Source organism: Oncorhynchus mykiss, chromosome 10 (assembly GCF_013265735.2).
Source record: "Oncorhynchus mykiss isolate Arlee chromosome 10, USDA_OmykA_1.1, whole genome shotgun sequence".
NCBI lineage: Eukaryota > Metazoa > Chordata > Actinopteri > Salmoniformes > Salmonidae > Oncorhynchus > Oncorhynchus mykiss.
In genome coordinates, this window is record NC_048574.1 from 57,803,908 (window position 1) to 57,828,735 (window position 24,828).

The 24,828-nt window shown below is 43.1% G+C and overlaps 1 protein-coding gene across 4 annotated transcripts in view; it reads left to right on the forward strand.

The window, feature by feature from the left end:
* The window catches only part of LOC110534352 (SLAM family member 9), an 83,476-nt gene that overhangs the window by 16,922 nt on the left and 41,726 nt on the right, over window positions 1-24,828 (forward strand). Inside the window, exon 1 of one of the 4 annotated variants that reach the window (XM_036933444.1) lies at window positions 23,492-23,632. The exons of 1 other annotated variant lie outside the window; for it this stretch is intronic. In XM_036933444.1, the coding sequence (XP_036789339.1) occupies window positions 23,587-23,632 (46 nt within the window). In that variant the 5' untranslated portion in view covers window positions 23,492-23,586. Of the gene's footprint in view, window positions 1-23,491; window positions 23,633-24,828 lie in introns of those variants that run through there. 2 more of the 4 variants (XM_036933441.1, XM_021619158.2) reach the window with 2 other exon arrangements.

A 24,828-nucleotide genomic window follows, 5' to 3' on the forward strand; every position in this document is an offset into this window, starting at 1 on the left:
GTCCATTTGGAAGACCCATTTGCGACCAAGCTTTAACTTCCTGACTGATGTCTTGAGATGTTGCTTCACTATATACACATCATTTTCCGTCCTCATGATGCCATCTATTTTGTGAAGTGCACCAGTCCCTCCTGCAGCAAAGCACCTCCACAACATGATGCTGCCACCCCCGTGCTTCACGGTTGGGATGATGTTCTTCGACTTGATGACTAATCCTATTACATTTCAAGCATTGCTTTCAAGGAAACAATGTTTTTCTTCTAATTTATTTTCCTCATCTAGTGGTTAAATGTTTTTATCATTCAGCATACTGCAGACTGTACTGTACATACTACATTATTTTGTACTCTGAGCCAGTGTACTGTATATTGTAAGTGTAACTTAAATCATGTGTCAGCAAAATGTTCTCAAACCTTTCTATGCTTTTACATTTGGACTGTGCTCATGCATTATTGTGCCAATTCATATTTTATATAAAAACATGTCTTGTAAATTATGCCATGCCAATGATATGTTTAAACACATTTGGTCAGAAAACATGAGTGCTTAATTTATCATTCTGTGTATCAATGTGATGTATTTTTCCACAAAGTTCAGATTTTGCAATGTTGTGACTCCAGTCCCAACACCTTACGACTGCTACACCTGGCTATCAGTGGAGCCTTGTCTGGCAGCGAAACAGTTCATTCAGCCTCATTTACTGCCTTTAAAAAAACATAGCTGATAAGGCTGACTTGCTGAAACAAATGTGGTTTCTATTAACAATTGAGATGTACAAACTATGGCATAACGGGACGACAAGCGGATAAGAGGCAATACGTCATTTCTATTAAGTCATTACTTTCTCTTCATAAGGATTAAAACGAATTTGCCAGTAGATTGTCAACTTGATTCATGATGATGACCGCTAGCTAAGATTTTGAAAGTAAGATGTTGACATGATCAGTCCAATCAAAGCTGCTGTACATATAACGTGATTTGATGTCATTTTATCTGTGGCCAATGACCTTAAGCCTTCTTGGAAGGGCACTTATGATGTAACTCTATGGCAGGACCCAAAGGGCTTAAATGTTTGATGTCTACCCTTACTAAGGACTTAGTGTCAGGTGCGTGAATGAGGACCCAAAAGCGAATTAACAAACAGAGTTTCTTTAATGATGAACACACGTGGGCTCAGATGGACAGGTAGATTCCGACAGGACAGGACAAGGTTGCAGCAAACACGATGATAGTCTGGTTCAGGCATGAGACACACAAACAAGAATCCGACAAAGACAGGAGCAGAAACAGAGAGAGATATAGGGACCTAATCAGAGGGAAAAAGGGAACAGGTGGGAAAAGGGGTGAATGAGGTAGTCAGAGAAGACAAGGAACAGCTGGGGAAAAGAGGGACAGAAACGGTAACCTAGTACGACCAGCAGAGGGAGACAGGGTGAAAGGAAAGGACAGAAAGACACAACATGACAATAAATGACAGTACCCCCCCACTCACCGAGCGCCTCCTGGCGCACTCGAGGAGGAAACCTGGCGGCAACGGAGGAAATCCTCGATCAGCGCACGGTCCAGCACGTCCCGAGAGGGAACCCAACTCCTCTCCTCAGGACCGTACCCCTCCCAATCTATGAGGTACTGGTGACCACGGCCCCGAGGACGCATGTCCAAAATCCTACGGACCCTGTAGATGGGTGCGCCCTCGACAAGGATGGGGGGGGGGGGGGGAAGACGAGCGGGGGCGCGAAGAACGGGCTTGATACAGGAGACATGGAAGACCGGGTGGACGCGACGAAGGTATCGCGGAAGAAGAAGTCGAACTGCGACAGGATTAATGACCCGAGAAATACGGAACGGACCAATGAACCGCGGGGTCAACTTGCGAGAAGCCGTCTTAAGGGGAAGGTTCTGAGTGGAGAGCCAAACTCTCTGACCGCGACAATATCTAGGGCTCTTAGTTCTACGCTTATTAGCAGCCCTCACAGTCTGCGTCCTATAACGGCAAAGTGCAGACCTGACCCTCTTCCAGGTGCGCTCGCAACGTTGGACAAAAGCCTGAGCGGAGGGGACGCTGGACTCGGCGAACTGAGATGAGAACAGCGGAGGCTGGTACCCGAGGCTACTCTGAAAAGGAGATAGCCCGGTCGCAGACGAAGGAAGCGAGTTGTGGGCGTATTCTGCCCAGGGGAGCTGTTCTGACCAAGACGCAGGGTTGCGAAAAGAAAGACTGCGTAAGATGCGACCAATAGTCTGATTGGCCCGTTCTGCTTGACCGTTAGACTGGGGGTGAAAGCCGGAAGAGAGACTGACGGAAGCCCCAATCAAACGGCAAAACTCCCTCCAAAATTGAGACGTGAATTGCGGACCTCTGTCCGAAACGACGTCTGACGGAAGGCCATGAATTCTGAAAACATTCTCGATGATGATTTGTGCCGTCTCTTTAGCAGAAGGAAGCTTAGCAAGGGGAATGAAATGAGCCGCCTTAGAGAACCTATCGACAACCGTAAGAATAACAGTCTTCCCCGCTGACGAAGGCAGTCCGGTGACAAAATCTAAGGCGATGTGAGACCACGGTCGAGAGGGAATGGGAAGCGGCCTGAGACGGCCGGCAGGAGGGGAGTTACCGGACTTAGTCTGCGCGCAGACCGAACAAGCAGCCACGAAACGACGCGTGTCATGCTCCCGGGTGGGCCACCAAAAACGCTGGCGAATGGAAGCAAGCGTACCCCGAACGCCAGGGTGGCCGGCTAACTTGGCAGAGTGAGCCCACTGAAGAACGGCCAGACGAGTAGGAACGGGAACGAAAAGAAGGTTCCTAGGACAAGCGCGCGGCGACGGAGTGTGAGTGAGCGCTTGCTTTACCTGCCTCTCAATTCCCCAGACAGTCAACCCGACAACACGCCCCTCAGGGAGAATCCCCTCGGGGTCAGTGGAGGCTACTGAAGAACTGAAGAGACGAGATAAAGCATCAGGCTTGGTGTTCTTAGAGCCCGGACGATAAGAAATCACGAACTCGAAACGAGCGAAAAACAGCGCCCAACGCGCCTGACGCGCATTAAGTCGTTTGGCAGAACGGATGTACTCAAGGTTCCTATGGTCAGTCCAAACGACAAAAGGAACGGTCGCCCCCTCCAACCACTGTCGCCATTCGCCTAGGGCTAACCGGATGGCGAGCAGTTCGCGGTTTCCCACATCATAGTTACGTTCCGACTGCGACAGGCGATGAGAAAAATACGCGCATGGGTGGACCTTGTCGTCAGAGAGGGAGCGCTGAGAAAGAATGGCTCCCACGCCCACCTCTGACGCGTCAACCTCGACAACGAACTGTCTAGAGACGTCAGGTGTAACAAGGATAGGAGCGGATGTAAAACGATTCTTGAGGAGATCAAAAGCTCCCTGGGCGGAAACGGACCACTTAAAGCACGTCTTGACAGAAGTAAGGGCTGTGAGAGGAGCTGCCACCTGACCGAAATTACGGATGAAACGACGATAGAAGTTCGCGAAGCCGAGAAAGCGCTGCAGCTCGACGCGTGACTTAGGGGCGGGCCAATCAATGACAGCTTGGACCTTAGCGGGATCCATCTTAATGCCTTCAGCGGAAATAACAGAACCGAGAAATGTGACGGAGGAGGCATGAAAAGTGCACTTCTCAGCCTTCACAAAAAGACAATTCTCTAAAAGGCGCTGGAGGACACGTCGAACGTGCTGAACATGAATCTGGAGTGACGGTGAAAAAATCAGGATATCGTCAAGGTAAACGAAAACAAAGATGTTCAGCATGTCTCTCAGGACATCATTGACTAATGCCTGAAAGACAGCTGGAGCGTTAGCGAGGCCGAAAGGAAGAACCCGGTATTCAAAGTGCCCTAACGGAGTGTTAAACGCCGTCTTCCACTCGTCCCCCTCCCTGATGCGCACGAGATGGTAAACGTTACGAAGGTCCAACTTAGTGAAAAACCTGGCTCCCTGCAGGATCTCGAAGGCTGAAGACATAAGAGGAAGCGGATAACGATTCTTCACTGTTATGTCATTCAGCCCTCGATAATCTATGCAGGGGCGCAGAGACCCGTCCTTCTTCTTGACAAAAAAAAAACCCCGCTCCGGCGGGAGAGGAGGAGGGGACTATGGTACCGGCGTCAAGAGCTACAGACAAATAATCCTCGAGAGCCTTACGTTCGGGAGCCGACAGAGAGTATAGTCTACCCCGGGGGGGAGTGGTTCCCGGAAGGAGATCAATACTACAATCATACGACCGGTGTGGAGGAAGAGAGGTGGCCCTGGACCGACTGAACACCGTGCTAGACCAATTAATGGAAGGATTATGACAAACTAGCCAGGGATGGCCCAAAACAACAGGTGTAAAAGGTGAACGAAAAATTAAAAAAGAAATGGTTTCGCTATGATTACCAGAAACAGTGAGGGTTAAAGGTAGCGTCTCACGCTGAATCCTGGGGAGAGGACTACCATCCAGGGCGAACAAGGCCGTGGACTCCCTTAACTGTCTGAGAGGAATGTCATGTCCCGAGCCCAGGTCTCGTCCATAAAACAGCCCTCCGCCCCAGAGTCTATTAAGGCACTGCAGGAAGCTGACGAACCGGTCCAGCGTAGATGGACCGACAAGGTAGTGCAGGATCTTGAAGGAGAGACAGGAGTAGTAGCGCTCACCAGTAGCCCTCCGCTTACTGATGAGCTCTGGCTTTTACTGGACATGAAGTGACAAAATGACCAGCAGAACCGCAATAGAGACAGAGGCGGTTGGTGATTCTCCGTTCCCTCTCCTTAGTCGAGATGCGGATACCTCCCAGCTGCATAGGCTCAGCTCCCGAGCCGGCAGAGGAAGATGGTAGTGATGCGGAGAGGGGGGCAACGGAGAGCGCGAGCTCCTTTCCACGAGCTCGGTGACGAAGATCAACCCGTCGCTCAGTGCGAATAGCGAGTTCAATCAAGGAATCCACGCTGGAAGGAACCTCCCGGGAGAGAATCTCATCCTTTACCTCTGCGCGGAGACCCTCCAGAAGACGAGCGAGCAAGGCCGGCTCGTTCCAGCCACTGGAGGCAGCAAGAGTGCGAAACTCAATAGAGTAGTCTGTTATGGATCGATTGCCTTGACATAGGGAAGACAGGGCCCTGGAAGCCTCCTCCCCAAAAACAGATCGATCAAAAACCCGTATCATCTCCTCCTTAAAGTCCTGATACTGGTTAGTACACTCAGCCCTTGCCTCCCAGATTGCCGTGCCCCACTCACGAGCCCGTCCAGTAAGGAGAGATATGACGTAGGCGACACGAGCAGTGCTCCTGGCGTAAGTGTTGGGCTGGAGAGAAAACACAATATCACACTGGGTGAGGAACGAGCGGCATTCAGTGGGCTCCCCAGAGTAACACGGCGGGTTATTGATTCTGGGCTCCGGAGATTCGAAAGCCCTGGAAGTGGCCGGTGGATCGAGGCGGAGATGGTGAACCTGTTCTGTGAGGTTGGAGACTTGGGTGGCCAGGGTCTCAACGGCATGTCGAGCAGCAGACAATTCCTGCTCGTGTCTGCCTAGCATCGCTCCCTGGATCTCGACGGCTGAGTGGAGAGGATCCGAAGTCGCTGGGTCCATTCTTGGTCGGATTCTTCTGTCAGGTGCGTGAATGAGGACCCAAAAGCGAATTAACAAACAGAGTTTCTTTAATGATGAACACACGTGGGCTCAGATGGACAGGTAGATTCCGACAGGACAGGACAAGGTTGCAGCAAACACGATGATAGTCTGGTTCAGGCATGAGACACACAAACAAGAATCCGACAAAGACAGGAGCAGAAACAGAGAGAGATATAGGGACCTAATCAGAGGGAAAAAGGGAACAGGTGGGAAAAGGGGTGAATGAGGTAGTCAGAGAAGACAAGGAACAGCTGGGGAAAAGAGGGACAGAAACGGTAACCTAGTACAACCAGCAGAGGGAGACAGGGTGAAAGGAAAGGACAGAAAGACACAACATGACAATACATGACACTTAGACCTGGTGGTGGCGTAGTGTCCCCATGAGTGACAGAACACTGAGCTAATGCTCCTATTTTTTGCTGGCTTTCCCCACCACCACAGAAAGCACTGAGCTAGGCTGAAACACCTGCATTTTGGAGCAACCTTACTCAAGAAAACAAAAAAGAGACCATGTTTGTATGCGGCTTCATTAACTAAATGATATATTATATATATATTAATGATATATATACACTACCGTTCAAAAGTTTGGAGTCACTTAGAAATGTCCTTGTTTTTGAAAGAAAATAATTTTTTTTGTCCTTTAAAATAGCATCAAATTGATCAGAAATACAGTGTAGACATTGTTAATGTTTTAAATGTCTATTGTAGCTGGAATATCTACATTGGCGTACAGAGGCCCATTATCAGCAACCATCACTCCTGTGTTCCAATGGCACGTTGTTAGCTAATCCAAGTTTATAATTTTAAAAGGCTAATTGATCATTAGAAAACCCTTTTGCATTTATGTTAGCACACCTGAAAACTGTTGTTCCTGATTAAAGAAGCATTAAAACTGGCCTTCTTTAGACTAGTTGAGTATCTGGAGCATCAGAATTTGTGGGTTCGATTACAGGCTCAAAATGGCTAGAAACAAATAACTTTCTTCTGAAACTTGTCAGTCTATTCTTGTTCTGAGAAATGAAGGCTATTCCATGCGAGAAATTGCCAAGAAAATGAAGATCCCGTACAACGCTGTGCACTACTCCCTTCACAGAGCAGCATAAACTGGCGCTAACCAGAATAGAAAGAGGAGTGGGAGGCTCCGGTGCACAACTGAGCAAGAGGACAAGTACATTAGAGTGTATAGTTTGAGAAACAGACACCTCACAAGTCCTCAACTGGCAGCTTCATTAAATAGTACCCTCAAAACACCAGTCTCAACGTCAACGGTGAAGAGGCGACTCCGGGTTGCTGGCCTTCTATAATTTGTTTTGCATTTGCAAAAATTTCTAATCCTGTTTTCCATTTGCAAAAATTCCTAAACCTGTTTTTTTTTTGCAATAGCAAAAATTCCTGAACCTGTAATTATGGGGTATTGTGTGCAGATTGATGAGGGAAAAAAACGATTTAATCAGTTTTAGAATAAGGCTGTAACATGACAAAATGTGGAAAAAGTCAAGGGGTCTGAATACTTCCCGAATGTGCCGTATATCCTCCAAACTGTATGATAATTTACATCATCCAATTCGTAAGAACTATGATACCGTCCTCCTGATAATGTACACAAGCTATTCCAAACATAATGTAATGTAACATAAAGTAATGTATCATACTAAATGGTTGGTAACATATTTATATAGTAGTCTAACAAATTCCCCTGAGACCATGTTAGAGATATTGTGCAGACAAACCCTTCCTTCTCCCATGAAAGAGCTCTATTTAATACCCTATTTACCTCTATCTTTCTCTCTCCAACATAAGAGCGGAATGGCTTGCAGTGATGCAAATACAACACATTGTTTCAATACAATAAACCAACAACCTGTAGTTAAAATAGTAGGAAACATCTATGTTGCAATTAAATTAATTTAAATTAAAGTCTGTATCTACTCAACCTCTGCACCATCTTTCTTATATCAGCATAACTAGATCATTATTTAAATATTACTTGATTGACGAAATGAACTATTTATTTATTTTACAGCGCCCTCTCCCACAGAGGGAGAGAGGGGTGAAGTTGGCCATTTTATGATGGTCGTAAATACCTGCAGGAACTCTCTCTCTCCCATTCTGGAGGAAGGGAAGTTAAACATCCCTGTTGTGGAACTCACAGGATTAAATATGAAACTATTTGTGAAAAGACGAAATGTGACGTTAGCCTTCTAAATGAGAATTGTTTATCATAAAAAAGTTATACCCAGTCAGTAACCACACTCACGTGAGCACAGACATTATGTCGGCATTATGGAACCATGGAACTTTTACCAGGGTGCATAAAACCCCTCCTAACAAAATGTACATTAGACCAAGCAGGTGGACGGTAAAGCCGGACGTCACAAATGGTTAGACTCTACAAGACCAGTACACGGCTAGCGTTAGCTGAAAGGTACAAAATGGTTAGAAACTCTCAAACTTTTAACAGTGAAGAAGATAAATACTACACATTCACAGTCTGCAACTGTATATATAAAATAGTCTAGTAAACTCGACCAAAGACAAGAGACAAATAACAATATCCTCTCACCACTATTCTAATGAACAGAGCCCGCTGAATAAGCTACAACTACGAAATAATTTGATCTCTGGTGGACAAACCAGAGACTTCCGTCGAACTACTCTCCACAGATGGACCGGCGATTTCAACAGAGACCACAGAGACATGCTGTAAATATGTACATTGCATTTCTAAATCCGAATGAGCGGTTGTTAGGGTGCTAAATATCCACATTTACGATGGTCCACATGTATGTACAATAAGCCCACTCTCTGTCTCTCCCGCTCTTTAACTGTCCCCACCCCTTTCCATTGTCTACCACGCCGTCATATCGGGTTAGTCCACTATGGACCTATCATTGCATTATGTTAGTAACCAATGTATAATCTATCCTGTGTGTGTGTTTATGTCATTCTGTGTGATTATTTAGTTAATCAGAAAATAAATAATTAAGCCAATTTGTGAATCGCTGATTCATCATGGAGACTAGGGTTCGTGCAGATTTCAAAGAGTTTTGCGACATTCATAATGAGACTGAAGGTAAATAAGAATTAATGAATTGACTGTGACTGATGTAAGTGATATTTATATCTTTAGAGTTTCGTCGGGTAACTCGTTAAAAAACTACTTAATTAATTGTTATACTATTAATTTAATCGCATAATAATTGAACGTGGCATGTAATTATTTGATCAAATAACAGTCTAAGATATTAATAATAGTCAAGACACAACATGGGCCTACATACCAAGTTAAGGTATGCCCTCTATAGCATGTCCTAATGGTTAGGACCTTACAGGTGAGATCTCAACAGACCTGGGGCCTCATTTATAAATGTTGCGAAAGTACAAAAGAAGATGTACACCACTTTCTAAGCAAACTTTGGGATTTATAGAAAACAAACTTGACGGAGAATGTGCGGTCCTCCACGGACACTTTGACCCATACATACGCACATAAACTGGAGAAATTAGAAACTGCGACTTTGATGGCAGAAGGATGAAACTCGAGAAACGCTTTGAAATTGATACCATTGTGTAAAATAAATCGCTCTCACATATTATATATGAAGGGTTCCCTGGAGTGCACAAAAACATGATTTAGGATAATAAATATCAATGGAGATACCTGTTTTTGCAAAAGAACCCCTCAAATATGTTGTACAGTTTAATCGGGAATCAAATTTTATTGGATCTGTAATTATTAAACAATACCTGCATGTTATTAAATGTATTATCATAAATAATGAGGTGAACAGTAGGACAAATTGCGTTTAAACTGATGCGGTTTTCGATGCTTCCGGCTGGAAGATACGAGTGCAGAGTTTTATAAATTGTTAACACATGGAGGTTGTGCAGAACTGTCAATGTGATAATAGCCCTGTCATTGTCAGTTTCAATCAGGGTAATTACCACATCTGAAGGTGTTACGCAATTGAGTAGCTTTGACAATCAAATAGGTGGATTTAAAAAGGCATGCAATTACAATGTGTAATGATGCACAATGGCTGCTTCGGCACTGTTGGAAGATTTGGCAAATGGAAGAATTAGACAAATATGGGCGCTCAGGTCGATGAGGCTCTCTTGTTCAGATATCGGTAAGTGGGCTGGAGGCAGGGCATGAAAGAGATAACGAATCCAGTTGTTTGTGTCATCCGTTTCGGGAAAGGAGCTGCGTAATTCCGCACTCAACTCACTCAGATGCTTCGCTAATGGGTGGATAAAAAAAGGCATGCAATTACAATGCGTAATGACGCACAATGGCTGCTTCGGCACTGTTGTACGATTTGGCAAATGGAAGAATTAGACAAATATTGGCGTTAAAAGGGTGGGACAAGACCCTCGCTCACGTGCGCCAAATGTCAATTTGATTGTGATTTATAAAGTGAAACCGGTGTGGGACGTGTGTGTGTGCGCACTCTTATAAATCAGAATATTTTTGCGAGTAAGCACTTTCTGTTTCGTCTGTGCGCCACCTTTTGACGTGAATCGTCCGCACAGTTTTATAAATGAGGCCCCAGATCTCACCACCAACCTCTCACTCCCCCTGGAGGTAGAGAGAGAACATTACAACTCCATTTACAGCTGGTAGGCTGCCATCCCTGTCACTAAACAGACCATCACCGTTATCATCACTAAGATAAATCATTATCCTTTATTGCCATCAGCTCTGAACTCAATACACTATTGTATAAATCTCTCTTGGGACAATGGCTTAGTATACTTGTATTGTGATGAATCTGAGCTTAGATTGGTCAAGAGCACCTTCTATTGGAGAAAGTTTAGAATTTCACTGTGAACTTATACAATTATATACTTGAACTTGTGGACACCAGGAAGAATATCTGCTGTTTCTTCAACTGTTTGCAGTTTACATTACCTTGTATGCTTCTGTGTTGTATTATGTGAGGTACACTAAGTATGTAATGTATTGTATTTGTTTTTCACCCACACAACACAACAAAGATGAGAGGCATGGAAGAAGATACTATACTCTTATCCCAGCAGCCTTTGTGATGTACCCAGGAATCTTTGCACATGTTCTTAAAATGTATTTTTAAAACTGTCCCGCAACTCTTGCTGTGTCCACAGACATCCCCAAAATAATCAAAAACCGACTCTCGGGGAATGAATGCACCAGAGGAGGCTAGTGGAAGGAGCTATAGGAGGAGGGAGCCATGAAATGGAATGGTACCAAACACACCAAGCACATGGAAACAAAGTGTTTGTCTCAGTTCCACTAATTCCATCCCAGCCATTACAATGAGCCCGTCCTCCTATAGCTCTTCCTAAAACCTCCTCTGGAGTGTACAACTGGTTAATAGTCACTCATAGATACAGTGCCTTGCGAAAGTATTTGGCCCCCTTGAACTTTGCGACCTTTTGCCACATTTCAGGCTTCAAACATAAAGATATAAAACTGTATTTTTTTGTGAAGAATCAACAACAAGTGGGACACAGTCATGAAGTGGAACGACATTTATTGGATATTTCAACTTTTTTAACAAATCAAAAACTGAAAAATTGGGCGTGTAAAATTATTCAGCCCCTTTACTTTCAGTGCAGCAAACTCTCTCCAGAAGTTCAGTGAGGATCTCTGAATGATCCAATGTTGACCTAAATGACTAATGATGATAAATACAATCCACCTGTGTGTAATCAAGTCTCCGTATAAATGCACCTGCACTGTGATAGTCTCAGAGGTCCGTTAAAAGTGCAGAGAGCATCATGAAGAACAAGGAACACACCAGGCAGGTCCGAGATACTGTTGTGAAGAAGTTTAAAGCCGGATTTGGATACAAAAAGATTTCCCAAGCTTTAAACATCCCAAGGAGCACTGTGCAAGCGATAATATTGAAATGGAAGGAGTATCAGACCACTGCAAATCTACCAAGACCTGGCCGTCCCTCTAAACTTTCAGCTCATACAAGGAGAAGACTGATCAGAGATGCAGCCAAGAGGCCCATGATCACTCTGGATGAACTGCAGAGATCTACAGCTGAGGTGGGAGACTCTGTCCATAGGACAACAATCAGTCGTATATTGCACAAATCTGGCCTTTATGGAAGAGTGGCAAGAAGAAAGCCATTTCTTAAAGATATCCATAAAAAGTGTTGTTTAAAGTTTGCCACAAGCCACGTGGGAGACACACCAAACATGTGGAAGAAGATGCTCTGGTCAGATGAAACCAAAATTGAACTTTTTGGCAACAATGCAAAACGTTATGTTTGGCGTAAAAGCAACACAGCTCATCACCCTGAACACACCATCCCCACTGTCAAACATGGTGGTGGCAGCATCATGGTTTGGGCCTGCTTTTCTTCAGCAGGGACAGGGAAGATGGTTAAAATTGATGGGAAGATGGATGGAGCCAAATACAGGACCATTCTGGAAGAAAACCTGATGGAGTCTGCAAAAGACCTGAGACTGGGACGGAGATTTGTCTTCCAACAAGACAATGATCCAAAACATAAAGCAAAATCTACAATGGAATGGTTCAAAAATAAACATATCTAGGTGTTAGAATGGCCAAGTCAAAGTCCAGACCTGAATCCAATCGAGAATCTGTGGAAAGAACTGAAAACTGCTGTTCACAAATGCTCTCCATCCAAACTCACTGAGCTCGAGCTGTTTTGCAAGGAGGAATGGGAAAAAATGTCAGTCTCTCGATGTGCAAAACTGATAGAGACATACCCCAAGCGACTTACAGCTGTAATCACAGCAAAAGGTGGCGCTACAAAGTATTAACTTAAGGGGGCTGAATAATTTTGCACGCCCAATTTTTCAGTTTTTGATTTGTTAAAAAAGTTTGAAATATCCAATAAATGTCGTTCCACTTCATGATTGTGTCCCACTTGTTGTTGATTCTTCACAAAAAAATACAGTTTTATATCTTTATGTTTGAAGCCTGAAATGTGGCAAAAGGTCGCAAAGTTCAAGGGGGCCGAATACTTTCGCAAGGCACTGTATTTCAGTCAGTCAGTCAGGTGGCTAGCTGCTTCCAGATACTTGTATTGCAGTAATTTGAAGGGCTCTGGCTAGTATTACTTAGCCAGCTAGAAGGATGAAGTAAGAAGCTAACATTAAACAGAGCCTACCTCAGCAGGAGCAAAGAAATACCCTACTAAGTTCTAATAACTTTGCTTTACAGAGAGTAGAATACTGAGACAAACATTGAAGTAGCTCTCAGTGGTGAGACTGAGGCAGGCTGCAATGCATGCAGGAGGAAGCAGAGGACACAAAGTGGAGGGAGGAAGTAAGCAGAGAGAAGTTAGTAAATTGGTTCCCAAACTTGGGGTCGGGGCTCTGTGGGAACTAAGTTAGGAACTTTAAAAAATTAAGATATGTTTCAATCTGTACATTTCCACATGGCCTATCTTCCCTATAGGTTTACATTAAAACGCTATCAAAATGCAAACATTACAGTTCTAACAATGTAATACGCTGCTGATGCTACGTGTCAGTGTGAATCATTTCTCATATTTCCCCCTTTTCAGAGGTAAAACCTTATATAAAATGTAGGTGGGCCAAAATGTTGGCACTCAAATCATATTTAAATTATCATAAAAGCATAGCATACACAATAACAAACCTTTTATAGTCCCGTACCCCTTTAAACATTCAACCTCCAGCGACGTACCAGGGTCAGCACACTCACAAATGTTTTTTTTGCCATCATTGTAAGTCTGCCACACACACACTACACTATACATTTATTAAACATAAGAATGAGTGAGTTTTTGTCACAAGCCGGCTCGTGGGAAGTGACAAAGAGCTCTTATAGGACCAGGGAACTTATAATAATAATAATAATAATAATAATCAATACTTTTTCTCTTTATTTAGCCATCTTACATATAAAACGTTTTGTTCATTGAAAATTGTGAATAACTGAGAAGGGTGTGCTTGAAAGAATGCACACAATTCTGGAATGTTGGGTTGTATTGGAGAGTCTGTCGTAAATCATTTTCCACACAGTCTGTGCCTGTATTTAGTTTTCATGCTACTGAGGGCCGAGAATCCACTCTCACATAGGTATGTGGTTGCAAGGGCATCAGTGTCTTAACAGCGCGATTTGCCTAGGCAGAATACTCTGAGTGCAGCCCAATCCAGAAATCTGGCAGTGGCTTCTGATTTAAATTCAATGTTTACAGAACTGCTTGTTGCAATTTCGATGAGGCTCTCTTGTTCAGATATCGGTAAGTGGGCTGGAGGCAGGGCATGAAAGAGATAACGGATGACACAAACAACTGGATTCGTTTCGGGAAAGTAGCTGCGTAGTTGCGCACCCAACTCACTCAAATGCTTCGCTATATCACATTTGACATTGTCCGTAAGCTTGTGATCATTTGCACACAAGAAATCATACAATGATGGAAAGACCTGTGTGTTGTCCTTGTTAATGCAGTCAGAGAAGAGGTGCAGGAACTCTTAGCAGAGGAAAATATGAGGTGCTGGTACTCAGTTCCGGTGAGCTCCTGCCTAAGTATTGTGTTTTGGTAAAAAGATAAATAATGTCCCGTTTGGAACACTGACAATTGTTTTTATTTTTTTCTCTTTTTGCCCATCCTTGCCTTCACCTATGGTCTGTTGATCAACTCAGGTGAATAAACTTACCGCAGCCAAGGTGATAATGGCTAGGATAATTTCTTGTTTTTGCTGTTCTCCAAATACATTTTAAATATTTTTTTTGATTGTATAGAAATGCAGTAAATGAGCTTTAACTTTCCCAAAAAAATTCCTGCGGGGGCAGGGGGGGACATTTCCCTTATTCCTGTCATCACCAAAACTCAGACCCTGGTTACGGCCATGGTAATGGGGATATTAATTGCTTCCCCTGGTCCTATATAATGTACACATAGTACCAGTCAAGTTTGCACACACCTACTCATTCAAGGGTTTTCATTATTTTTACTAGTTTCTACATTGTAGAAACTATGAAATAACACATGGAATCATGTAGTAACCAAAAATATTCTTTAAAGTAGCCACCCTTTGCCTTGATGACAGGTTTGCACACTCTTGGCATTCTCTCAACCAGCTTCACCTGGAGTGCTTTTACTACAGTCTTGAAGGATTTCCCACATGTGCTGAGCACTTGCTGGCTGCATTTCTTTCACTCTGCAGTCCAACTCATCCCAAACCATCTCAATTGGCTTGAGGTCGGGTGATTGTGGAGGCCAGGTCATCTAATGCAGCACTCCATCACTGTCCTTCTTGGTCAAATAGTCCTTACACAGCCTAGAGGTATGTTGGATCATTGTCCTGTTGAAAAACAAATGATAGTCCCACTAAGCGCAAACCAGATAGGATGGCATATCGCTGCAGAATGCTGTCGTAGCCATGCTAGTTAAGTTAACCTTGAATTCTAAATAAATCACCAGCAAAGCACCACCACACCTCCTCCTCCATGCTTCAGGGTGGGAACCACACATGCAGAGATAATTTGTTCATCTACTCTGCGTCTCACAAAGACAAGGCGGTTGGAATCAAAAATGTCATTTCAACTCATCAGACCAAAGGACAGCTTTTCACTGGTCTAATGTCCATTGCTCGTGTTTCTTGGCCCAAGCAAGTCTTCTTCTCATAGGTGTCCTTTACTAGTGGTTTCTTTGCAGCAATTCGGCCATTAAGGCCTGATTCAAGCATGCATGATTCAAGCATTCTCCTCTGAACAGTTGATGTTGAGATGTCTGTTACTTGAACACTGAGAAGCTGAGGCTGGTAACTCTAATGAACGTATCCTCTGCAGCAGAGGTAACTCTGGGTCGTCCTTTCCTGTGGAGGTCCTCATGAGATCCAGTTCCATCATGGCACTTGATGGTTTTTGTGACTGCACTTGAAGAAACTATCAACGATTTTGAAATTTCCCAGATTGATTGACCCTCATGTCTAAAAGTAATGATGGACTGTAATTTCTCTTTGCATATTTGAGCTGTTCCTGCCATAATATGGACTTTATGGTCTTTTACCAAATAGGGCTATCTTCTGCATACCACCCCTACCTTGTGACAACACAACTGATTGGCTCAAATGCATTAAGAAGAAAATTAATTCCACAAATTAATGTTTAACAAGGCACACCTGTTAATTGAAATGCATTCCAGGTGACTCTCATAAAGCTGATTGAGAGAATGCCAAGAGTTTGTCATCAAGGCAAAGGGTGGCTACTTTGAAGAATCTCAAATATAAAATAGATTTAGATTTTTTGAACACTTTTTTTGGTTGCTACATGATTTGATATGTGTTTTCATAGTTTTTGTATTCACTATTATTCTACAGTGCAGGAAATAGTCAAAATAAAGGAAAATCATGGAATGAGTAGGTGTGTCTGAACTTTAGACTGGTACTATAAGCATTCATACCCCTGAGTCAATACTTTGTTGAAGCACCTTTGTCAGAGATTACAGCTGTGAGTCTTTCTGGGTAAGTCTCTAAGAACTTTCCACACCTGCGTTGTGCAGTAATTGCTCATTACTCTTATCAAAAATCTTGCTAAACACCCATTTTCAGGTTTTACAAATTTTAAGTTGAAACTGTAACTCAAAAAACTCAGGAACATTCACTGTCTTCTTGGTAAGGAACTCCAGTGTAGATTTGGCCTTGTGTTTTATGTTATTGTCCTGCTGAAATGTGAATTAATCTTGTAGTGTCTGGTAGAAAGCAGACTGAACCAGGTTTTACTCTAGGATTGTGCCTGTGCTTAGCTCCATTCCATTTCCATTCATCCTGAAAAACTCCCCAGTACTTAACGGTTACGAGCATACCCAAAACCTGATGCAGCCAACAACATGCTTGAAAATATGGTTCTCAGTAATGTGTCTTATACAGTTTTTAGGGCAAATCCAATAACACTTTGTATTCAGGACAAAAAGTGAATTGCTTTACCACAATTTTTTTGTTTGTTGCAGTAACAATTTAGTGTTGTTTTGAGGATGCATGTTTTGGAATGTTTTCATTATGTACAGGCTTCCTTTTCACTGTCTATTGGGTAACTACGATGTTGCTAATCCATCCTGAATTTTCTCCTTTCAGCCATTAAACTAACTGTTTAAAAGTCACCCTTTGCCTAACCGTGAAAACCGTGAGCGGTTTCCTTCCTCTCTGGCAACTGAGTTAGAAAAGACGTCTGTTTCTTTGTAGTGACTGGTGTATTGATACACCATCCAAAGTGTAATTAATAACTTCAAAATGCTCAAAGGGATATTCAATATCATATTATTTATTTTGCCATCTACCAATAGGTGGTCGTCTTTGAGGCATTGTAAAACCTCCATGGTCTTTGTGGCTGAATTTGTATTTGAAATTCACTGCTAGACTGAGGAACATTACAGAAAATCATGATAATCATGTTAAACACTACACTATTATTGCAACACATAGTGAGTCCATGCAAGTTATTATGTGACTTGTTAACCGATGTATAACACATGTATTTTCATGATTGTTTATTACTATTTTTGTCATTTGAATTTGGCGCTCTGCAATTTCACCAGATGTTGTCGAGGTGGGACGTTAGCGGTTTGATGCTTCCTTTTACATACAATGAAACACAACAAAAGTTTTTTTACAACACACTTAGTAAAAACACCAATATGTGGGTTTAGCACTTAATTTGTGTATTAAATCACTTACATTGGGTTTACAACTAAACACCCTCCAAACACCAGATCCCAGTTTACTGCCTATCCCCAAGGACATCTACAGCAACCGGTATCATAGGAAGACCAAGAAGATTATATCAAGGCCCTCAGTCACCCGAGCCACGGCATGTTCACCCTGCTACCACCTAGAAGGTGAAGACAATACAGGTGCATCAAAGCTGTGACCGAGAAAATGAAAAACAACTATTATCCCCAGGCCATCAGACTGTTAAATAGTCACCTCTAGCCGGCCTCCACCCTGAACTGAGTCGCTGTTACTAGCCAGCTACGACCCATTACTCTACCCTGCACCTTAGACTGCTTCCCTGTGTACAGTGTCTTTGAACACTGGTCACATTAATGTTTGCATACGTAAACATATGTACAGTTGAAGTCAGAAAATGAACATACACCTTAGCCAAATATATTAAACTCAGTTTTTTCACAATTCCTGACATTTAATCCAAGTAAAATTTCCCTGTATTAAGTCAGTTAGGATCACCACTTTATTTTAAGAATGTGAAATGTCAAATAACAGTAGAGAGAATGATTTATTTCAGCTTTAATTTCTTTCATCATATTCCCAGTGGGTCAGAAGTTTACATACACTCAAATAGTATTTCTTAGCATTGCCTTTAAATTTTTTTAACTTCGGTCAAACGTGTTGGGTAGCCTTCCACAAGCTTCCCACAATATGTTGGGTGAATTTTGGCCCATTCCTCCTGACAGATCTGGTGTAACTGTGTCAGGATTGTAAGGCCTCCTTGCTCGCACACGCTTTTTCAGTTCTGCCCACAGATTTTTGATAGGATTGAGGTCAGGGCTTTGAGATGGCCACTCCAATACCTTGACTCTGTTGTCCTTAAGCCATTTTGCCACAACTTTGAAAGTATGCTTGGGTCATTGTCCATTTGGAAGACCCATTTTGCAAACAAGCTTTAACCTCCTGACTGATGTCTTGAGATGTTGCTTCAAAATATCCACATAAATTTCCTACCTCATGATGCCATCTATTTTGTGAAGTGCACCAGTCCCTCCTGCAGCAAAGCACCACCGTGATGCTTCCACCCCCGTGCTTCACGGTTGGGATGGTGTTCTTCGGCTTGCAAGTCTCCCCCTTTTTCCTCCAAACATAACTGTTTGGCCATAATGGCCATTGTTATGTTTTTGTTTCATCAGACCAGAGGACATTTCTCCAAAAAGTACAATCTTTGTCGACATGTGCAGTTGCAAACCGTAGTCTGGCTTTTTTATGGCGGTTTTGGAACAGTGGCTTCTTCCTTGCTGAGCGGCCTTTCAGGTTATGTGGATATAGATACTTTGTACCTGTTTCTTCCAGCATCTTCACAAGTTCCTTTGCTGTTGTTCTGGGATTGATTTTGCACGTTCATTTCTAGGACACAGAACGCGTCACCTTCCTGAGCGATATGACGGCTGCGTGGTCCCATGGTGTTTATACTTGTGTACTATTGTTTGTACAGATGAACGTGGTACCTTCAGGCGTCTGGAAATTGCTCCCAAGGATGAACCAGACTTGTGGCCTATCATTTTTTTCCTGAGGTTTTGGCTGATTTTGAAGGTAGGCCTTGAAATATATCCACAGGTACACCTCCAATTGACTCAAATTAGAGTCAATTGGAGAGATATTGGTGTGCAAAAGAGCAGAAAAGTAAATAAATATAAACAGTATGGGGATGAGGTAGGTACAATTGGGTGGGCTATTTACCGATAGACTATGTACAGCTGCAGCGATCGGTTAGCTGCTCAGATAGCAGATGTTTGAAGTTGGTGAGGGAGATAAAAGTCTCCAACTTCAGCGATTTTTCAATTCGTTCCAGTCACAGGCAGCAGAGAACTGGAAAGAAAGGCGGCCAAATTAGGTGTTGGCTTTAGGGATGATCAGTGAGATACACCTGCTGGAGCGCGTGCTACGGGTTGGTGTTGCCATCGTGACCAGTGAACTGCGATAAGGCGGAGCTTTACCTAGCATGGACTTGTAGATGACCTGGAGCCAGTGGGTCTGGCGACGAATATGTAGCGAGGGCCAGCCGACTAGAGCATACAGGTCGCAGTGGTGGGTGGTATAAGGTGCTTTAGTAACAAAACGGATGGCACTGTGAAAAACTGCATCCAGTTTGCTGAGTAGAGTTTTGGAAGCTATTTTGTAGATGACATCGCCAAAGTCGTGGATCGGTAGGATAGTCAGTTTTACTAGGGTAAGATTGGCGGAGTGAGTGAAGGAGGCTTTGTTGCGGAATAGAAAGCCGACTCTAGATTTGATTTTAGATTGGAGTGTTTGATATGAGTCTGGAAGGAGAGTTTGCAGTCTAGCCAGACACCTAGGTACTTATAGATGTCCACATATTCTAGGTCAGAACCATCCAGGGTGGTGATGCTAGTCGGGCGTGCGGGTGCAGGCAGCGAACGGTTGAAAAGCATGCATTTGGTTTTACTAGCGTTTAAGAGTAGTTGGAGGCCACGGAAGGAGTGTTGTATGGCATTGAAGCTCGTTTGGAGGTTAGATAGCACAGTGTCCAAGAAAGGGCCGGAAGTATACAGAATGGTGTCATCTGCGTAGAGGTGGATCAGGGAATCGCCCGCAGCAAGAGCAACATCATTGATATATACAGAGAAAAGAGTCGGCCCGAGAATTGAACCCTGTGGCACCCCCATAGAGACTGCCAGAGGACCGGACAGCATGCCCTCCAATTTGACACACTGAACTCTGTCTGCAAAGTAGTTGGTGAACCAGGCAAGGCAGTCATCAGAAAAACCGAGGCTACTGAGTCTGCCGATAAGAATATGGTGATTGACAGAGTCGAAAGCCTTGGCAAGGTCGATGAAGACGGCTGCACAGTACTGTTTTTTATCGATGGCGGTTATGATGTCGTTTAGTACCTTGAGCGTGGCTGAGGTGCACCCGTGACTGGCTCGGAAACCGGATTGCACAGCGGAGAAGGTACGGTGGGATTCGAGATGGTCAGTGACCTGTTTGTTGACTTGACTTTCGAAGACCTTAGATAGGCAGGGCAGGATGGATATAGGTCTGTAACAGTTTGGGTCCAGGGTGTCACCCCCTTTGAAGAGGGGGATGACTGCGGTGTTGTACCAAGAGTTTTGAAAATACACTTAACATGTGAAGAATGTGCCAAAGTGATTGAAAGAAAACTACAACTTGTCTAGCATTACAACATAGCCTATTAAATAATAATAATACTAATTATATTATATTGCCTATAAGTATTTTAATGTGCTACAAAATGGGATGGATTTAACGAGGCACTGGAAAATCTCCCTAGTCATTGTGGATGAATCTGTGCTTGAAATTCACTACTCGACTGAGGGACCTTCAGCCAATCAGGTACAGAGTAAGTCATTCAAAAATCATATATTTCACAGAGAGTATGTGATTTGTTAGGCCAATATTACAACTGAACTATTTTAGGCTTGTCCTAACAAAGGGTTTGAACATTTTATATTTATTATATATATATATATATATATATATATATATTATATAGTTTTCTTTTCACTTTGACATTATGGAGTATTTTGTGTAGATCAATCACAAACAAAATCATATTAGTCTAAATCCATTTCAATCCCACTTTGTAACACAACAAAATGTGAAAAAGTCAAAGGGTGGTGAATATTACAGGCACTGTGTTGTGTCACATCAAACATAACTGTTTGGCCATCAATGACTGCATTGGGCCCCACATGAAACACTGAAAAATATATATAAATATATTAAACCAACACTCACCATAGACAGTAAGGTTGAATTTCTGAGATGTTTTGTGTGTAAATGTTTAGCTGATAAACTCCAGAGTTGTAGAGGGTGAGATCCAGTTTCTCTGTCCAGCTGTAGTCTGTCTGGGAATCTTCCTTTGAATTCTGTGAAGTTCTCTCCTCTGATGACCTGACTCTCAACTATTGAGGTGTTTGGAATGACTGGACCAAAGAACCAAAATATCTTATCAGCCTGTAGTCCAGTTAGTCCAGTGTGTAGAGTGACAGACTGCCTCTCTGTCTGTGTAAATGTATTTACCTCCGCATTCACAGCTCCCCATATATTTATTTTAAGTTTTAGTGTTGGGGACAGAAAGACATGCATTTATGTGTTGTATAGTTTTTGTTGATGTCACTTCTTGCCTTTCTGAGGCAGTAATGCATAAGGTGATGGGTCAGGTCATAGGTTAGGTTTAAAGGTAGACTCAGCCAGATGAAGTACACACACAAAGTAAACTGTAGTAGTGGGTCAATTTCCACAGCAGCCAGGGCCCGGATTCCCAAAGGCATCTTAAGTTATTTGTTCAAACCTTAGGAGTATCGTAAAACAAGGTGCGCCTTGCTACACCTCGGTCTCAGGGGAGAACTGCAAGCCAGCTGGAGCAAAGCATACAGTCTCCTGATCTTGCGGTGTAGGCACGGTCTCCGAACCCCAAAGCAAGTCACAAGGACAACAAATCCTCAGCGCCGCAATACTGGTAGTGTAACAGTATATTTTTATTCCGTCCCCTCGCCCATACCCGGGCGCGAACCAGGGACCTTCTGCACACATCAACAGTCACCCTCGAAGCATCGTTACCCATCGCTCCACAAAAGCCGCGGCCCTTGCAGAGCAAGGGGAACTACTACTTCAAGGTCTCAGAGCAAGTGACGTCACTGATTGAAACGCTATTTAGCGCCCACGCTAACTAAGCTAGCCGTTTCACATCCGTTACACTCACCCCCCTTTTGACCTTCCTCCTTTTTCCGCAGCAACCAGTAATCCGGGTCAACAGCATCAATGTAACAGTATAATTTTAGACCGTCCCCTCGCCCATACCCGGGCGTGAACTAGGGACCTTCTGCACACATCAACAGTCACCCTCGAAGCATCGTTACCCATCGCTCCACAAAAGCCGCGGCTCTTGCAGAGCAAGGGGAACTACTACTTCAAGGTCTCAGAGCAAGTGACGTCACTGATTGAAACGCTATTTAGCGCCCACGCTAACTAAGCTAGCCGTTTCACATCCGTTACAGTAGCACACAGGTTGGTACACTGTCACAATTAATAAAAACAAGGACACAACCCAAATGATGGCACAAGCGACACCTAGTGGGGGGACAGCAGAACACCCTGATGGAGGCTAGCTTGCTTGCTGCTCCAAGCTAGGAACCCAAACTGGCTGCGCGCATGCACCATCATGCATACATTTATTTTGTTCCCCCACACCAAACGCGATCACGACATGCAGGTTAAAATATGAAAACAGGCTCTGAAACAATTACATTACTCTTCAAAAAAGGCTGAGGCCACCATGGAATTAGCTATCGCTGAACACTGTTCCATGCTGGCATGTGATCACATTGGAGAAGCATGTAGAGTTGCTTTCTCAGACTCCACTGCTGCTACCCTCTTCAAAGTGCACAGAAATTATTAATGGTGTTCTAGCACCGAGGTTGATGGCAGATGTGGGTAACCAGCGTTTCAGCCTCCTCCTCTGAGTCCACGGATGTAAGTGTTTCTAAGTACCTGGGGGTTGTGATAAGGTACTTTAGTGACACCAAGCAGACAATTGTATCAACATTTCTTGGGCTTGTTGAGTTGGTATTTTACCTGAAACAACTCTATGTTTATATCCCAGGACAAATTAGGACAAATTGCTCCGAGAAATATATTTTCACTTATGGCTGCAAATCATTGCACGTTAGGCTACACATCATGTCTGTAATTTGTCTCAATATATTACAACCTACAAGTATCAAAATATAACTCAATTGATTGAACATGACATAAATTTGAATATTATTCTCCCACTGTATTTATATTTAAATGCAGTCATCTCGGTTTTAATTTGAAGCATCTTTTTATACATCGCTGGTTTGCAAAGACAGTGGCAACTTTATTTCTAGTCCACTTTGGACTCAGACTATTTATCAGCGTTAGATTACGAGCTTTTTCAAGTGCAATATTAATAAAGATTGCTTTGGGAAACAGCTCGGAGATTTAAAGATGTTCCTATGAAGGCCATATAAATGAAATGTTGTGGGCTTTTGGGACACCGGGACCAGGATGTGGCAATTGACCCACTACTACAGTTTACTTTGCATCTACATCACCAGACAACTAAGACAAGCCCTCAGCGCCCAAATACCGCTAGACCAAACCGAGTATCGCCCAGGTTGGCATACTGCCACAAGTAATCAAAACAAGGACGAAACACAGTGGTGCAAATAAAGCGGCTGTGAAGAGACAATCTGAAGTCCCAGCAATAGAGAACTCGAAAATGACAACGTTTCAATATTTGGGAATATCAGTACGTTTCATCATCGGTAAGTAGGCTATTCATGTAGAAGTACTTTGTGTTGGTGTTTGTTACTGTTGTAATATACAGGCATGTCTTCTCAATGTACAGGCTAGCCTTTTAGACCTACTGTTATTCATTTATACATTTAATTTGTTGTCAATCTATTGTTTAGCCTATAGTCCTTGTCCTTTTTGAACACCATTCCCCACGAATAAACTCGCACAAAAAGTATACAGCTCTGGTATCAAAACCTGCCATTTCTCCGGAAAGTGGTTGTGATTGAGAACATTGCTGTTAGTCTGGTTCAGTCTCTCATCTCTACCGTACCACGACAGTCACATCTCTCCCGATGTCCACAGAACACACCACTGAACAGCTCTCACTGCCAGGGGGAAATCGCCAGTTATGATACCAGATGACACGGAGTACAAGGAGTGGAATGGCATACCTGAACATGCTAACCAAACATGGGCTATCAGCAAATTGTAAAAAGCATTCCAAAAAATAATTGGTGTCAAATTTGAATGTAGACTAAATTACTCATATAGCCTATGACTTATCATAAGATCAAAATGTGTCAATTTGTGTGATGCCTTATTGAAATACTTTAAAAAATGTATATAGAAGCAGTCAGTCACATGAAGACGCGACATAACTTGTGCTGACTGATTACCTCATTATAATTTATCAGAGTGCGCTTTTGCCCCCATGTAGTCTATAGCCATCTCTTTTCTTTCGTTTTTCTTTCGTTTCTTTCGTGTGCACTATTTAGCCTACTAACTTAGGACCAAGGTAAAGAGTTTCAGGTTGGATATTCGCCAGATATTTGGGCTTTCAAACCTCAATAGCTTTCAAACTACTTAAGCCACAGACTCCAAATAAGTGTCATGATGTTGGACAAATTGTGCACAACATTGCACAGGTCTTATTTTCACGATTTTGACATTAATTCACTTTCCAAAGCTAATAAACACTTAGAAATGTGAGCAACATTCCTTATTCAGAGTTTAATTAGTTAGGGAGCGCAAACAAAGTACAAACTTTTTTTACATTCTAATTTCAATAGCTCCTTGTTCAAGTGACCTACTGACCTCAAACACAGTTCAGAATGTACATTCAGTGGGCTTACACATTGCACACCCTTTAGTTTGTCCATTTTCATCTCACACGTTTTTACATTAATTTTGTAAACTTTAGAATTTCAATAGCTCCTTGGTCATG